Genomic DNA, 13,692 nt, shown 5'->3' with positions numbered 1-13,692 from the left:
TGTTTTCTACCAGCAATTGGATGGAAGGGCAGGGATATGATACCACAATGATGAATCCTGGATATGATAACAGGTGAGCCATAGCCAGAATACTTTAAAATAAACCAGCCATCTCTCATTGTTCCAGAATGAGAACATAGTGTAACAGCAGAACTGTTATGCTGTATTCAATTCTGTAGCATCTTGGTTATACAGTGTGAAGGAACCATCTCATTGCAAACAAAATGTGTTGGACATCTGCTAGAAAGTATGTTTGAATTCATTCAGGTAATAGTTCAGCGTTTCCTGCTTTTGCTGCTAAATGGTGGGCTGATGTGAAGGTACCATCTGGATTAATCCACTTGTGATTTAAATTGCCACTATGTCCTTAGAGAGGTAGAAAAAATATTTTTGACTATAATTGTAGTGCACAAATGACCCAACCCCCAAACCTTGCAACTACTGTATATTGATTCTCTAGAAGTCAACTGGCACCTCTGATCTTCAGCTGTAGACAAGACACGCATTGCCATGCTGAGTCTTATCTGTGACCCTTCTAACTCAGCATTCTGTCTATCAGCAGTGAGCAGCCATTACATTCACTGTTGCCTTAATTAGCATTTTTAATCAATATAGATCCATGGTGCATTTCCATTGGTTAAGGCCAATGCATACCAAAGCTGCCAAGCAATCGTGCTGCACGTGTGCCAATCTCTTTCTGATATACAGTGGAGTCTGTAAATGGAGACCTGGAACATAAGATTCAAGTAACTAAAAATAGCTTAGCAAATTCTTTTACTTGAGACCTACCAAGATTGGCATTTACACACAACAACAGCAGGTATTGTGTCCATAGACAACTTGGGTATACCAGTAAAGATGCCCATGAGAAAGGTATCACCTATCAACCTGTTTAATGTTTATGTTTGAAAACCCAAGGGATCAAAGAAACAAATGATGATGATGATGATGATGATGATGATGATAAATGGTCTATTTGAGTAATTGACAAGGCAAAAATTGAACTTAATCATATGGAGAAGGAACAGGATTTGTAACTTTCACATACTGTTACATCTGTGGCTATATTTGTACATTTTGGATTAAGTATGTTGTTTCCATCTAAATATAGGAATAGAAAAATGGGGGGGGGGGGAGAGTAGTACTCTTGGGAGATACAGACTTTCTGCTGCATGAACAAAAGAGATCCTTCAGTTTGAAGAGAGAGTGAAACCCAGAAGAGGCTTGGATTTCCATAAGGAGAAGGCTGAACAGCCATTTCCTGCAATTTTCGCTAACCGTGATGAACAGTATGGAAACTGCTGAGGATGGGAGAACCACCCAGCCCTCTTTCTCCCAGTGCCAGTAGAACTTCACTTAATGCCAGTGTCAATCCAGTTTTGTGTGTGTGTGTGTCTGTGTGTGTGCAGGGTGAATCAGATCTCCTGTTTAAAACAAGGGAGGTTGGATCAAAAATTAGGTGAACAAAATGTGGTCCTCCAAATATTGAAAAGCAGCTCCCAACACCCTTTCCTGTTGGCTGTACTAGCTAGGTTTAGATCCAGGCTATATGACTCAGGTCTAGGCTATTTGGCAAACTACGAAGTTTATCAGACAAGGGAAATCGGAAGTATAATCCAATGGCAATCTGAAAGCAATCATGGGGTTTAACGTTATTGTGTGATAGACTACCACACGCAATTTCGGACAATGGGAAGTCAGTCCGAACACAATCATGGGGTTTCACGTTATTGTGTGATAGACTACCACACGCAATTCCAGGCAATGGAAAGCTATTTTTGGGCAATGGGAAGTCAGTTCGAACGCAATTCAAATTCACGTAAATTTGCTGAACTAGCGAATTCACATGAAATGTGTTCTGGCCCCACTTTCTTTTCATTCAAATTAAGAGAAATTCCTCCCGTGTGATAAACTCCTACATCTCCCTGTATGAGCCTGCCTAGGCCCTGAGATAATCAGGAGAAGCCCAGTTGGTGGGGATGTGAGAAAGATTCTTCTTGGTAGCTGCTGCTATATTCTGGAACTCCCTTCCCATAGAGGCCAGAAGGGCCCCCTCCTTGTTGTCCTCTGATCAACAAGCTAAAACCTTTTTAATCTGACAGGCTTTTAAAACAGAAAGTTCTTAAAGAATGGGCTAAAGGTTGCTGTATTGTTTTAATTCAAACTGAAAAGCTTTTAAATTGCATGTTATTCTTTTAACAGGCAGTTTTAATTGTTTGAATAGTACGAACAGTTTAATTCTGTTTTACCGTTCTTTTTTGTATTGTAATGTACAGTAATTGTATTGCTGTTTAAAACTGTTAGCTGCTTCATTCCGAATTTTGGGAGAAAGTTGAGAAATAAATAAACACTAATAATAAGGCTGATGAGAGTTGTTGTCCAACACCTGGAAAGCTGTGATCTTCTTACCTGTGCATTAAAAGTTTGCTTTTGTAACACCAAGATTAAATCTTCAGCATTAGCCAAAAAAAAAAGATAAAAAAGAAAAAGAAAGAAAGAAAGAAAGAAAGAAAGAGAAGAGAAGAAAGGAAAGGAAAGGAAAACTGTAGGGGGAAAATGTTTACTAAGGTAGGGGTGGATTACTTTACATTACTGGTATTCTCTACTTGCCTTGATAAGTCATAAATTGGGAATGCGCAAGTCGGTCAACAAAGTCCTAGATGGAGCAGAGCAACATCATGCAGAAATTCCACAAATAGGAACAGTTTGTTATGTGAATAGTTGATATGTTAAAAAAAAATTAACAGAATTTCTTGTTTTTGACAGTATGGGCTTCCTCAGCATGTTTCAACAAAGTAAAAGGCTTTTAAAAAATGTATTTCAAGACTCTTTTGATGAAAATTTGCACAAAAACACTACATTTTGCAGAAATACTACATTTTAATGCAAAACTCCCGCAAAACACAGTTTTGTGTAGAACATGCTTTGTAAAAACAATTGTGCGAAAAAAATCCCAAGATAAAAAAAAAATGATTTAGAAATGCAAAATAACTTTCACAATTTTGTTTTGAAGAGAGAAAACTTAAAATGTTTCTGTGTGCAAGAATGAAATAACTGAGGGTTTATATGAGTAGTGGACTGGGGTTTAGGGCAGCATACACTCACTTTTGGTGTGTGACTCCTAAGGTGTTTAGAAATAAATATAAACCATGAGCAATGAGCTTGTAATTTATATTTTATTTTGCACAAGCTTGCATATATACTGCACATACATTCAGTTTAGAGAAGATGGAAGGCACACAAGGCAATTGAACTACTGTATCCTTTAAGTGGTACAAAGCAAAAAGGTAAAGGTCTGGAGAGTATACAAAAGTTTAAAACACACAAAATAAGATTCCCTCCCTCCCTCCCTTCCCACCCCACCCTCCCCAAAACCATTTTTCCTGATTTCTTTTTCAATTTAGTAGCTGCCAAGCTAGAATTGTAACTTGTTTTCCCAATCAATTGTCTACTGCACCTTTTTTCCCTCCATACAGACAGGGGAGTCTTCATGTTTTATCACATCATCAATTAATATTACAGTACATCCTTGGCAATACAAAATTGTACACCATCAAATAAATTAGGATAAATTAAACCAATAAATTATGCAAAGTCTTCAGAACAATAGACAACAACAAAAATCCACAGTTGAAATTGCCTCTAACTAAAAAATAAAATTAAAAAAAAATCAAAAATTGACTTTATTAATTCTGTTATTGTACTAACTTCAAATTAAAGGGTTTTATTACAAAAAAGTTTAATAATGCTATTTACAACATATTGCTAAATAATATAAAGGCAGTGTTTTGTCACTTTTGTAACTATATACATATGAGAAGCAGCTGGGACAATAGCAGTTTTATACCTTATCCTTTGACTCTTCTGGTTAAAATGTAACTGTTAAATAAGTTTATTTCTCTAACTTTTGAACTGAGATTTATATGGTTAGAATATATTTTCCCTAAAAGAATATGCATGTGTGTGGCTTTTTAAAAAATCCTGCAGTATAAAATTGATTTCTTAAGTAAATCTGCCTTCAATAGTTTGGGGTAGAATTTAAGCTGGAGGTCTTGTCTGGATCCAACCACAGATTTCTTGTATATTTTAGTATTTCTGATGGCGACTAGCTGAACACAGAAAATAAATGACATTCTCGAATCACAGGGATGGCTAAAGCTGCCATTTTGCATTAGAGCTATCCCTAAGAAGATGCAAAGGTTAAAACCAGTTCTTATCCCAGCTCAATATATGCGCAATTTTCAATGGTTTACGACCAACAGTTCTACAGAAAACAAAATTGCATTTCCTTCAACAGAACATTTAAGTGCAATACAGTAACTGCTTACTCATATAAATCAGTTACATTCTTTAAGGGGAGCTTTTTGAAAACAATGCTTATTAAAACTTCCAAACACAGAATAGATACCCAAAAGAAGTCTTTGCACTAAAACACCAATAATTACCATATAATACACGTGACAAATAGAGGATTTCCCCCCATTTTTGATTACTTCTCATGTACAATGCTCATTTGAGGGGGTTAGCAAACCACTTCTTTTATATATATTTATATTTATATATATATATATATATTTATAGATATATATATATTTATTTATATCTTTCAGTTTTGCTGGTGAAAGTCCTATATTTAAAGCCACAAAAAAATCTTCACTTTTATTTCTTAATTAATATTAACCTGTGGGCAGGAAAAAACCCTTTGCCAATAAATTACTTTGTGCATACAGGGGAAAAAAATTCTATAACTTTACAGAAACTAGATTGTTCATGTCCTGGACACATGATGAGATCTCTCTTTTAAAAGTACTGAGCTGGGTTTTAAAGAATGCTTTCAACTATCTACACAGTTAACTGCAGCGTTTCTTATAAATTTAGCAGATGTTTGCTGAATCTGGTTATTAAAATCATATGCCTTTTATTCAAGAAGAGCCATCAAGCTGAATATATACATTGCTTTATAAAAGTTCCCCTCGCTATAGATGTTCACCCACATGCCTGGTACAGTAACAATGATTCTGCAAACTTAAAACACTTTAAATTAAATAATACTCAGAGGCACAAAAGCAAACCTCAGGAATATATGGGCGAACACTTCCTTAAATAATTACTACATTCTAATATCTTCCACTTTTTAAAAACCATTAAATGTGAAGCGTTCCCATTACACAACCAGAGATACAGTAAGAATTAAATGTTTCATAGTTTCAAATAGAACATTCATCTCACAAAACATAACAAATGTTTAAAATAGGTTCTTAATCTACATTGGAAAATTGTAAGCTTTTCACTTCACACGCATATTGTGTGTGTATCAGTATATATACATATATATATCTATATATTATCATGTGTATATGTGGGTATATATGTATGTATATGTATACACATATGTATAATACGTATGAAATATTGCTTCTATACTACTTTTCATTAGGCTAAGAAAACACAAGATCTGCACCACTGTTACAAAAACTTGGCTTCTACAAGAAATTTTCAAAATTGAATGCTGCTCAAACGACTGAGAAAAAAATAATTTGCATTATCAAACTGTTCTAAAAATTCTTTTCTTCAAAAACTTATTCTCCTGCTTTTGTTTGTTTGATTTTTTTAAATATTTTTTTTCTTCAAAAAGACACAAAAATATGCATAGCTATCAACATTATGTCAAACAGCTGTGGAAAAGGGGGTCAAGGAAGAAAAAATAATTTAGTGTTTATTGCAGCTGTAGTAACTGGGAGTTGCAGAAAGATTCAAAAAGACAAAAATTGTAAGCCACAGAAGGCACACGAACAACTGTACTTATTAAGGGGGAAAAACTGGGAATTTGAAGGATTCGTTTTACTTAATCCTTCCGCTGGTGCATTTGAGGTCTAGGCACACACACTAACCTCCAGTTTCTATGCAGGAAAAGTGTATATGAATTAGGAGGATGTAAATGTGCATATGTGATTTTAACTTTAAAAAAACCCCTACTTCCTTATATAAACTTTTCTTAGTACAATTAAAGTAGCCGCCTGTCTTTAATGACCCAATCCTATGTACAGTTTTGCTGAGAGAGAACAAATGCTTGGAGGGGTGAGTGAGTATTCTTATTTCTGGGGCTGCTCAGTGTTCTGCTTGCTTCAGCATGACGACACTGTTGGATACAGCATCAACTAAGTGGTTGCTGTGCTGAACTTAGTGGAAGGGGACACTTCGGTATTGCAAGGTGTTACTGGTTTGACCATCACATTTCCCCACAAAGTATTTGTGGAAAATGGAGTTAGAAAACCATTTTTAGAGATCTTCCTCATATTAATTACAGTGGGGCCTCACCATCCACAGGCTTGCCATTTGTGGATTTGAGCATCCGTGGATGGCAAGCCCCTTGTTGTTCCAAATGGCAGCCTGTGCATGCAACTATGCTAACAGCTGTATGTACTTTGCACTGCCATGAGGGGCAACAGGACTTGAGGTCCAGTATTTTTTCATATTTGCAGGGTGGTCTGGAACAGATCCCCAATGGATATGAAGGCCTGACTATATAATGTCCAATATTTCTGGAAGAGAGGACATTACCACAGCCAGGGTCCATTTACACCCCACAGCAATAGAGCTATTATTCCATTGTAAGTCCCACAGTTTCATTCAATGAAATCCTGGGTTCTGTATTTTGGTGACACCCTAGAGAATTCTGGTTGAGAATTCTAAATGCCCTCCCTAAATTGCAAATCCCAGGAATCCAAAGGGCAGAACCATGGCAGTTAAAGTGGAATCACAGTACTATAATTCTGTAGCCTGAAAATGTCCCAATCCCAACAGCGCTGTTCTCCTTATAGAACTTCCATCAATCAAGGAGGCCCATCCCCATGCATACCCCATCTCTGCTCCAGAGGAATAAGAAAACCTCCAGAGCAGGCTTTTAAGAGGCATGTAACTGTAATTTGGAGAGGAAAAATTAGCCCTATTACAATTTTGGTTTTACAACTAGTTTCCATTTATAGTGTATAATTTTCCTGAAACAGCCAGGATAGGTACAGCTCACATACACAGTAACCTACCATTAGTGGGTGTATGACAGAGCCAGCTATGTCACATACAGCCTCATATTTCCAATAAATGGTATCCTCGCAATTCATAATGTGATGATAAAGGTCAGGTGACACAGTGGTACAATCTTGACCACCAAAATGTGTCCAATCTATACAAAACATTTCATGGCAAAGAACTCAGGACTATGTCTTCCTTGGTAAGAGTCTATGCACTTGTAACAAGCATGGCCAGCAAATTGCAGGTGCAGTATGGCTTTTGTTTGTTACGTTTGTTTTTTAATGTCCAAGGTGACAATAATGAAATAGTAGCCTTTGTACATAAGCAAATGCCATAGAAGTGTATCTCATTTTGAAAATTGTTTACTATCTGCTGTTACTTAATGGAAGATACCTATATATTGGGAAAGTATAGTTCTTGAATATTTCCTGCCCATATCCTGAATACTTCATTTTAAATGAGGACTGAAATGTTCTCCTGTAATAAGAAGAAACGAAGACCTAAACCAAATTTTTAATCCTGTTTTCAAACTGGAACTGCTACACAAGGAAAGGCTATTTTGAGAAATTCCATGCAGTCATGATAGAACAGAAAAAGAAGTACTTCCTTGATGAAGTACTTGCTAGTATAGTAGTTTGGAAATATTGTCGTTATTTTGGCACAACAGTACCTCTGTTTTATATCCTAGTTGTGGATTTAGAGTAACAGTGAAAGGAACAGGGAGAAGCAATTTAATCAAGGGAATGTGAGTGATTAAAGAGCACAGATCCTCAGCAAAACCCTACATTGGGAAATGTTATGGACATCAAATACAAACTGAATGGATGCAAAAACTGTACTAAGGTACTTCAGAAGAAATTCATTAATATGGCTTGCTTTGAGTACAATGTCTGCTGCAAAAAAGAAAAAGGAAGGAAGGAAAGAAGGTGACCTTTTATCCCATGCTACTGTCTATGCTGCACAGACACAGCCTATGTAAAAATAACGATAATAAAAAAATGATGGACTACAACCCAAAGAGCTATAAGCAAGAGATTTTTTTAAAAAAAGCTTATGCACAATAAAGTTAATAAACCTTGTTTTACCAATCTGGGAATGAATTTTGGAACTGCACATTTTCCTGATACCTTTCTTTTTTTGTGTACTAGCTATGGAGCTTTGATCATGGTCTGTTTAAACTATAATTTACCTCTGAAAGATGAAACCCTGATGTAATGTTGATTTAGTAAATAAGAACTTGAAAGTAAGATCAAACTGAGTTTTAACATAGTAAACAGCCATTAAACCACAGCTCTCTGTTTCAGGTATAACAGGGAGTAGTAGCTTGAATAGCCTCAAAATGAAGTGTGAAGACTCAACACACAAGGTGTTGAGGATGCAGGACAAGGTGAGAGGATGCAGGCCTGATACTTGTTCCTGGGTTAAGAAAATGTGGTTGATCAACAATGTGTTTTAAACTACAGTATGAAAATACCCATTGGTTTTTGTATACAGTGTATATTTTCTAGATGTGTCTTGCTTACTTTCTTGAGCAAAAGTCTTGCAACAAGAAAATTCCTACCAGGCCTGTAGAAAACTTATTTCAGCATGTGGAAAAGGGTCACTGAATTGTACTCTGGCTGCCCTAGTGTATTTTTTTTAAAAGAAATCATCAGATGTTAAGGCTTTTCATGAAAATAACTACCTTCAACCATCTCTCATGCGGTATTTGTACACAAAGCATAACTGCAATTTCTAGGTTAGCTTTTAGTTTTATAGAAATGCCATCTGGGGTAAACTTTCACTCTCTAAAGTCAAAATACATTTTGTCTTTTTTATATTAAAAAAATCAAGTTCCAAGAAGAGAAAAAAGGAGGGAATAGCCTTAAAAAAAACCCACAACAACCCTGCTAAATTGTAAAGCAAATGCATTGTCTAATTAGTATCATCCCTGTATTAAATTGCCAAAGGAAAGGGTCAAATAATGTAAAATGCTAGCCCAGTTAACAATAAATTCTTACTGCATCTGTACAAAAGACAACAGAGAAAACTAATACATAGTGCCATAGCATATCAGAAAACACTATTAGACACTACACTTTTGCAAAAAGAAAAAGAAAAGAAAAAGGAAACCACTGGGGAAAAAAGCATACAAACTAGCAACAAGTGCCCAGTCTGGTAGATTATTGTGTCAACTCACTTCAGATGTATTCATACAAGTCTTATTACTATTTTGCACTGTAAAGTAAACTTGATTTTGGTCAGCTTGAGGAGAGATTTCATCTTGGACTGCATTAACATGCATTCTATTTCTGTAAATGTCAAAAATTAGAAATGTCTCTATGTGCTAAATGCCCACTCACTGCTGAAAATGGCAGTCATGCATATTACTCATGTAACCATCACACCCCCCCCCCCCCCAATATTTCAATTGTGTGACAATTTGCACTTTCTGGACCCATGCCATTGACCACTGGTAAGGAAACACTGTTCACCAGGTTCGCAATGCTTAGTTCTAGCAGACTTTATGGTGTGGCACAGAACTATTTCCATCGCTGCCCCTTTCAGAGGCATCTGAATGCCCAGCATTATACTAATTTTGACCCAGAGACCTTTAAAAATCATGTTTTGATCAGGACTCGGTTAATTTCGGTGGTTTTATTCACAAAGTAATTATGAAAGCTATCTTGAGATGAGTTTTTTTAAAAAATGGATAAACCCCATTCTTTTATGTATTACTCTCATATTTTGTTTGCTGCTAACCCTTGTTTTAGAAGAAAAGTTGCTTAATCAGTTTCATTCATTGTTAATGAATCACTCATATTTGAGGAAATAATAAAAATGGCTAGCTTCTGCTTTCCTAGCCAGTGGGACAGGGATGAAGTTTCTGCATGATTTATAGGCATAATCCAGAGCTAGTTAAGCATGCTTAAGTCCCAGTAAGATAGCAAACACAGTTAACCACTTGCATTCCATTGGATGCAATGAACCCGGTATGCCCAGTTTTCTCCACAGTTGTGCTCTCTTTTTATATTGTGCCTAATTCAGTCTTTTAAACAATGTTTTTTTTAATAAAATGTCTATTCAGTTTCTATTATCCATAAGGTTTTCTTGTACGTTGAGATGATGCTATTTTTTATTTTATTTTTTATTTTTTTGCCTCAGTAATTTAAAAATAAATCAAAGGTATCTTACAGTGTTACTCAAATGTAAAGATAAATTCAAAACACTTTTTTTCCCCAGGTAAAAATATGAAATATATAAATATATACACCACTTAAGTACTTGTGGGTGGGGGTCTGGGAGAGAGAAGAATATATTTTGATAAAAATGCCATTTGGAACATGGCTCCAAATTTGACCATTCAAGGTGATCAATTGTAAGGACACAATCCTGCCAAATTTCAGCATTAAGCAGATGAGTTCAATGGTCAGCTACTATTGAATTCAATGGGAATAAACCCACAAATGTGTACATCGGACTACAGACTTAAGGTTCCATTGATTTCTATGGAGAGATTTACCAAATGATTTACCAGTAAATTATTGGGACTTAAAAATGGATGATTACATTTATAAAGAAAGAGGGCTGTGGCTGTCACAGGGGCTAGTTTTCTAGTCCTGGCATGCTCCAAGGGCTGCAAAGGCTGCCAAAATACCTCCCCCCCCCCCCCAAACTGGAAGTTGCTGGATATCCAGTTCTGGTTTGGGAAAACTGATATTTTTGTTGCTATTAAAAATTACAGTGAAGTCCTGCAATGAATTAAAAGTGCAGACTGCTACTCCTTAAGTCTTCAAAGAGAATCAATTCACCTATCCATTCTCCCCCCCCCCCTAAGAAAACAGGCAGTCTGCAGAAAGAGATTAAGTCATGTCCCACAAAAACAGCCTAAATGAATTAATATTATTTCATGTAATATTCTTTGCTTGAAAGTACAGGGCAGGAGGAAGGTAAACAGTGGTGTGGTGAACTCAAAAAGGGCATCCCAGCACTAGATCTTGGGCTTCTAACTTTACTTCCTTGATCTGTTTTGGAATGGATCAAGACTTCTCCAGAATTCTCCTAGTCTGGATCCATTTCAAGCCTGCAGTGGTTCCTAGGAGATCCCTCTACTTCTTTCCCAACCTTTCCAAAATGGGGAGACAGTGGTTCCTAGGATCCACTGAGATAGAGCATATAGCTCATAGCATTGCAGGAGCATACTAGACACTGGAAAGGAATAGAAATTATTCCAATCATACATGTGGTCTTGAAAAGGTAAAAAAAAACTAAACAAAAAAGCTTGAAGACAAGTGTGGATTATGATTTTCTTCAACTAACTAGAAGGGGCATCTGTGCTTGAAAGAAGAGTTTGGAAGTCATGGTCTGTAGAATGGTAATGCTAGAACAAAAAGGTCCTAAACTAGCTAAAATAGGCTTGTACACACTAAAAACAATTCTTCTCCCAGAGATGTAGGGATGGGGTTGGGGTGAAATAACCCATTTTTTCCTTTTGAAAAGTTCAAAGTCAAGGACAAAAGTAAATCAAAGGAGTTAAATAATTATCCATTGTTTACTGATCTAAGTAAGAAAAAAATCACAAGGGGTTATGATCTGATTTCATATACATATATTACATATGTATATGAAAAGAATACACACACACACACACACAAAACTTGGGCATCAAAAAAGGGGGTCTGCTACTTTTTTATACATTCATAAATAGTGGTTGAAATGTCTACTCATGGAGAAGCTCTTGGAGGCAGTTTGGGGATTTGAAAATCTCAGGAACTTCACTGTCCAGCTTACAGATGACCTTGTATATGGCCTTCTTCCAGGAAGGATCAACATCTTTGCCTGCGATAATGGCATTGAAAAACTCTCGTAATGTGATCTGAGCCACTTCCAGGAATCTCTCTGGAACCTGCTGATACAAGGAGACAATGGCATTAATAAAAGTTTTCAGTTTCAAGTCTCTGGGTCTTCAAAGGAAACTGAGCTAAGTTCTTGCTTTCAAAAGGGGGCTTACATAGCACCTGCATTTTCTAAATGTGGCAGACTTCTATTCTCTTAGGCAAGGATGTTATATATAGTACAATAACTTTTAAAACATGTGTTAACTAGCTTTGTAAAGTTGAACCACAGAATGTAGGTATTAAGATATGAACATCTGGGTTTAGAGGGCGCTGGATTCATAAGATATAATTAGCAGAGGAAGGGAATGAGGAGTTTGGAGAGAAGAGAAATCTGTTGTCTTGAAGCTCTCTTCTTTATTTATGTGATCATTTATGATGTGCAGAAATAACAACAACAACAAAAACCAAAATCACTTTTTTTGGCCAAGCTTTGGTCCCAGCTAATTAGGAAAATTAATATAGTATCAGCAAATGTCAGTTTGTAATTTGATAGACACAGCCAGTGTGGTGTAGTAGTTGCACATCAGGCTACAAGCCTGGAGGGCAGGGTTCAAATCCCTACTCAGCCACAGAAACCCACTGTGTGACCTTAGGGAAGTTACATCTTCTCAGTCTCAGAGGGAGGCAAAGGCTAATGCCTCCCTGAACACATCTTGCCAAGAAAATCGGTCAACAGGGCATCATCTTTGGGGGAAGCCCAGGGGGCTGCATTGAGACTGCAGGAAGGCCTGAGGTTCCCCACTCTTGGCATAACTTGTTGATATAGGACAGACCTATCCAACCGTATGCATCTGAAGGGCATTGAAGTACAAAGATCATCTGCTAGCTGGAATTATGGGAGTTCTAGTCCAGAAAATCTGGGGGGTGCCAAGTTGGAGAAAGCCATTGTATGGCAAGAGAAGACACTGGGTTTCATTGCAATAGCAATGCTTTGTACAAAGTGGATCACATATTAAATGTCTGCCATCCTTAGAACATGAGTGGTCAGCTAGCAGGTGCCAGGAAAAATGTATTTTTAAGATCCCAGAGATCTGCTGCCAGTTAGAGTAGACAGGGTTTGACTCAATGGATCAACTATCTGGCACAGCCAGTTTTATATGTTTTGATCAAGGATTGAGTTCAAATTTAGCATAGGTATATGCATCCTTGTAAGTAGTTCACTAGTCAATGTCAAAGAGGCAATCTGGCCTTCAGAGAAAAGGCCCTAAAATTTACCTTAAAATCAGATTGTTTTCTGCTGCTCCAGAGATTAGAATGACTCAATGAATTCAAATTACAAGAAAAGAGATTCACCTAAATATTAGGATTAATATTAAGTAATGTCAGAGTTGTTTTAGAGTGGAATAGACTGCCTTGGAGGATAGTAATTTGTAGATCTCCTTCTTTGAAGTTCTTTAAACATAGGTTGGATGATCATCTCTCAGAAGTGCTTCCCTTTCAACTCTGATTCTATATTGCTATGATCAGCCTCAGAACAAGACATTTTATAGCTTAAGAGGAAGAACAAGATGGTGTCTTATTCCTTGTACAATTGCTGGACTGGCAGTTGACTCTGTGTGACAATGACAACCAAAGATCATTCTCCACCATGCCCAAAGGTAATAGGCTACTTTAGAAGACACACACCTTTTCCTACAACACCTGGCAGCTACATTCACTTTCTGTTACCTGGGGTGACCACTGGTCAAATGCTATGGCTGGCCTTGATCAGATTCTAGCCTCAGAAGCCATCTTTCACTTGAAAACCTCAACTGATTTTCAGGAAATATCACAGAAGACCTTT

The 13,692-nt window shown here is 36.8% G+C and overlaps 1 protein-coding gene across 4 annotated transcripts in view; it reads right to left on the bottom strand.

Annotated features, from left to right (window-relative positions):
- Nucleotides 1-3,373: 3,373 nt before the first annotated feature.
- Nucleotides 3,374-13,692, bottom strand: part of PROX1 (prospero homeobox 1) — a 90,411-nt gene continuing 80,092 nt past the window's right edge. For all 4 annotated transcript variants that reach the window (XM_089529293.1, XM_089529292.1, XM_089529295.1 and 1 more), the window contains one exon: nt 3,374-11,917. In XM_089529293.1, the coding sequence (XP_089385419.1) occupies nt 11,732-11,917 (186 nt within the window). In that variant the 3' untranslated portion in view covers nt 3,374-11,731. The remainder of the gene's footprint in view (nt 11,918-13,692) is intronic.

Source organism: Sceloporus occidentalis, unplaced genomic scaffold (genome assembly GCF_023333645.1).
Source record: "Sceloporus occidentalis isolate IW3139 unplaced genomic scaffold, rSceOcc1.0.p SCAF_6, whole genome shotgun sequence".
In the NCBI taxonomy this organism is placed as follows: domain Eukaryota; kingdom Metazoa; phylum Chordata; class Lepidosauria; order Squamata; family Phrynosomatidae; genus Sceloporus; species Sceloporus occidentalis.
The sequence above is the reverse complement of the archived record's forward strand: the minus strand, read 5'-3'. Positions and strand labels throughout refer to the sequence as shown.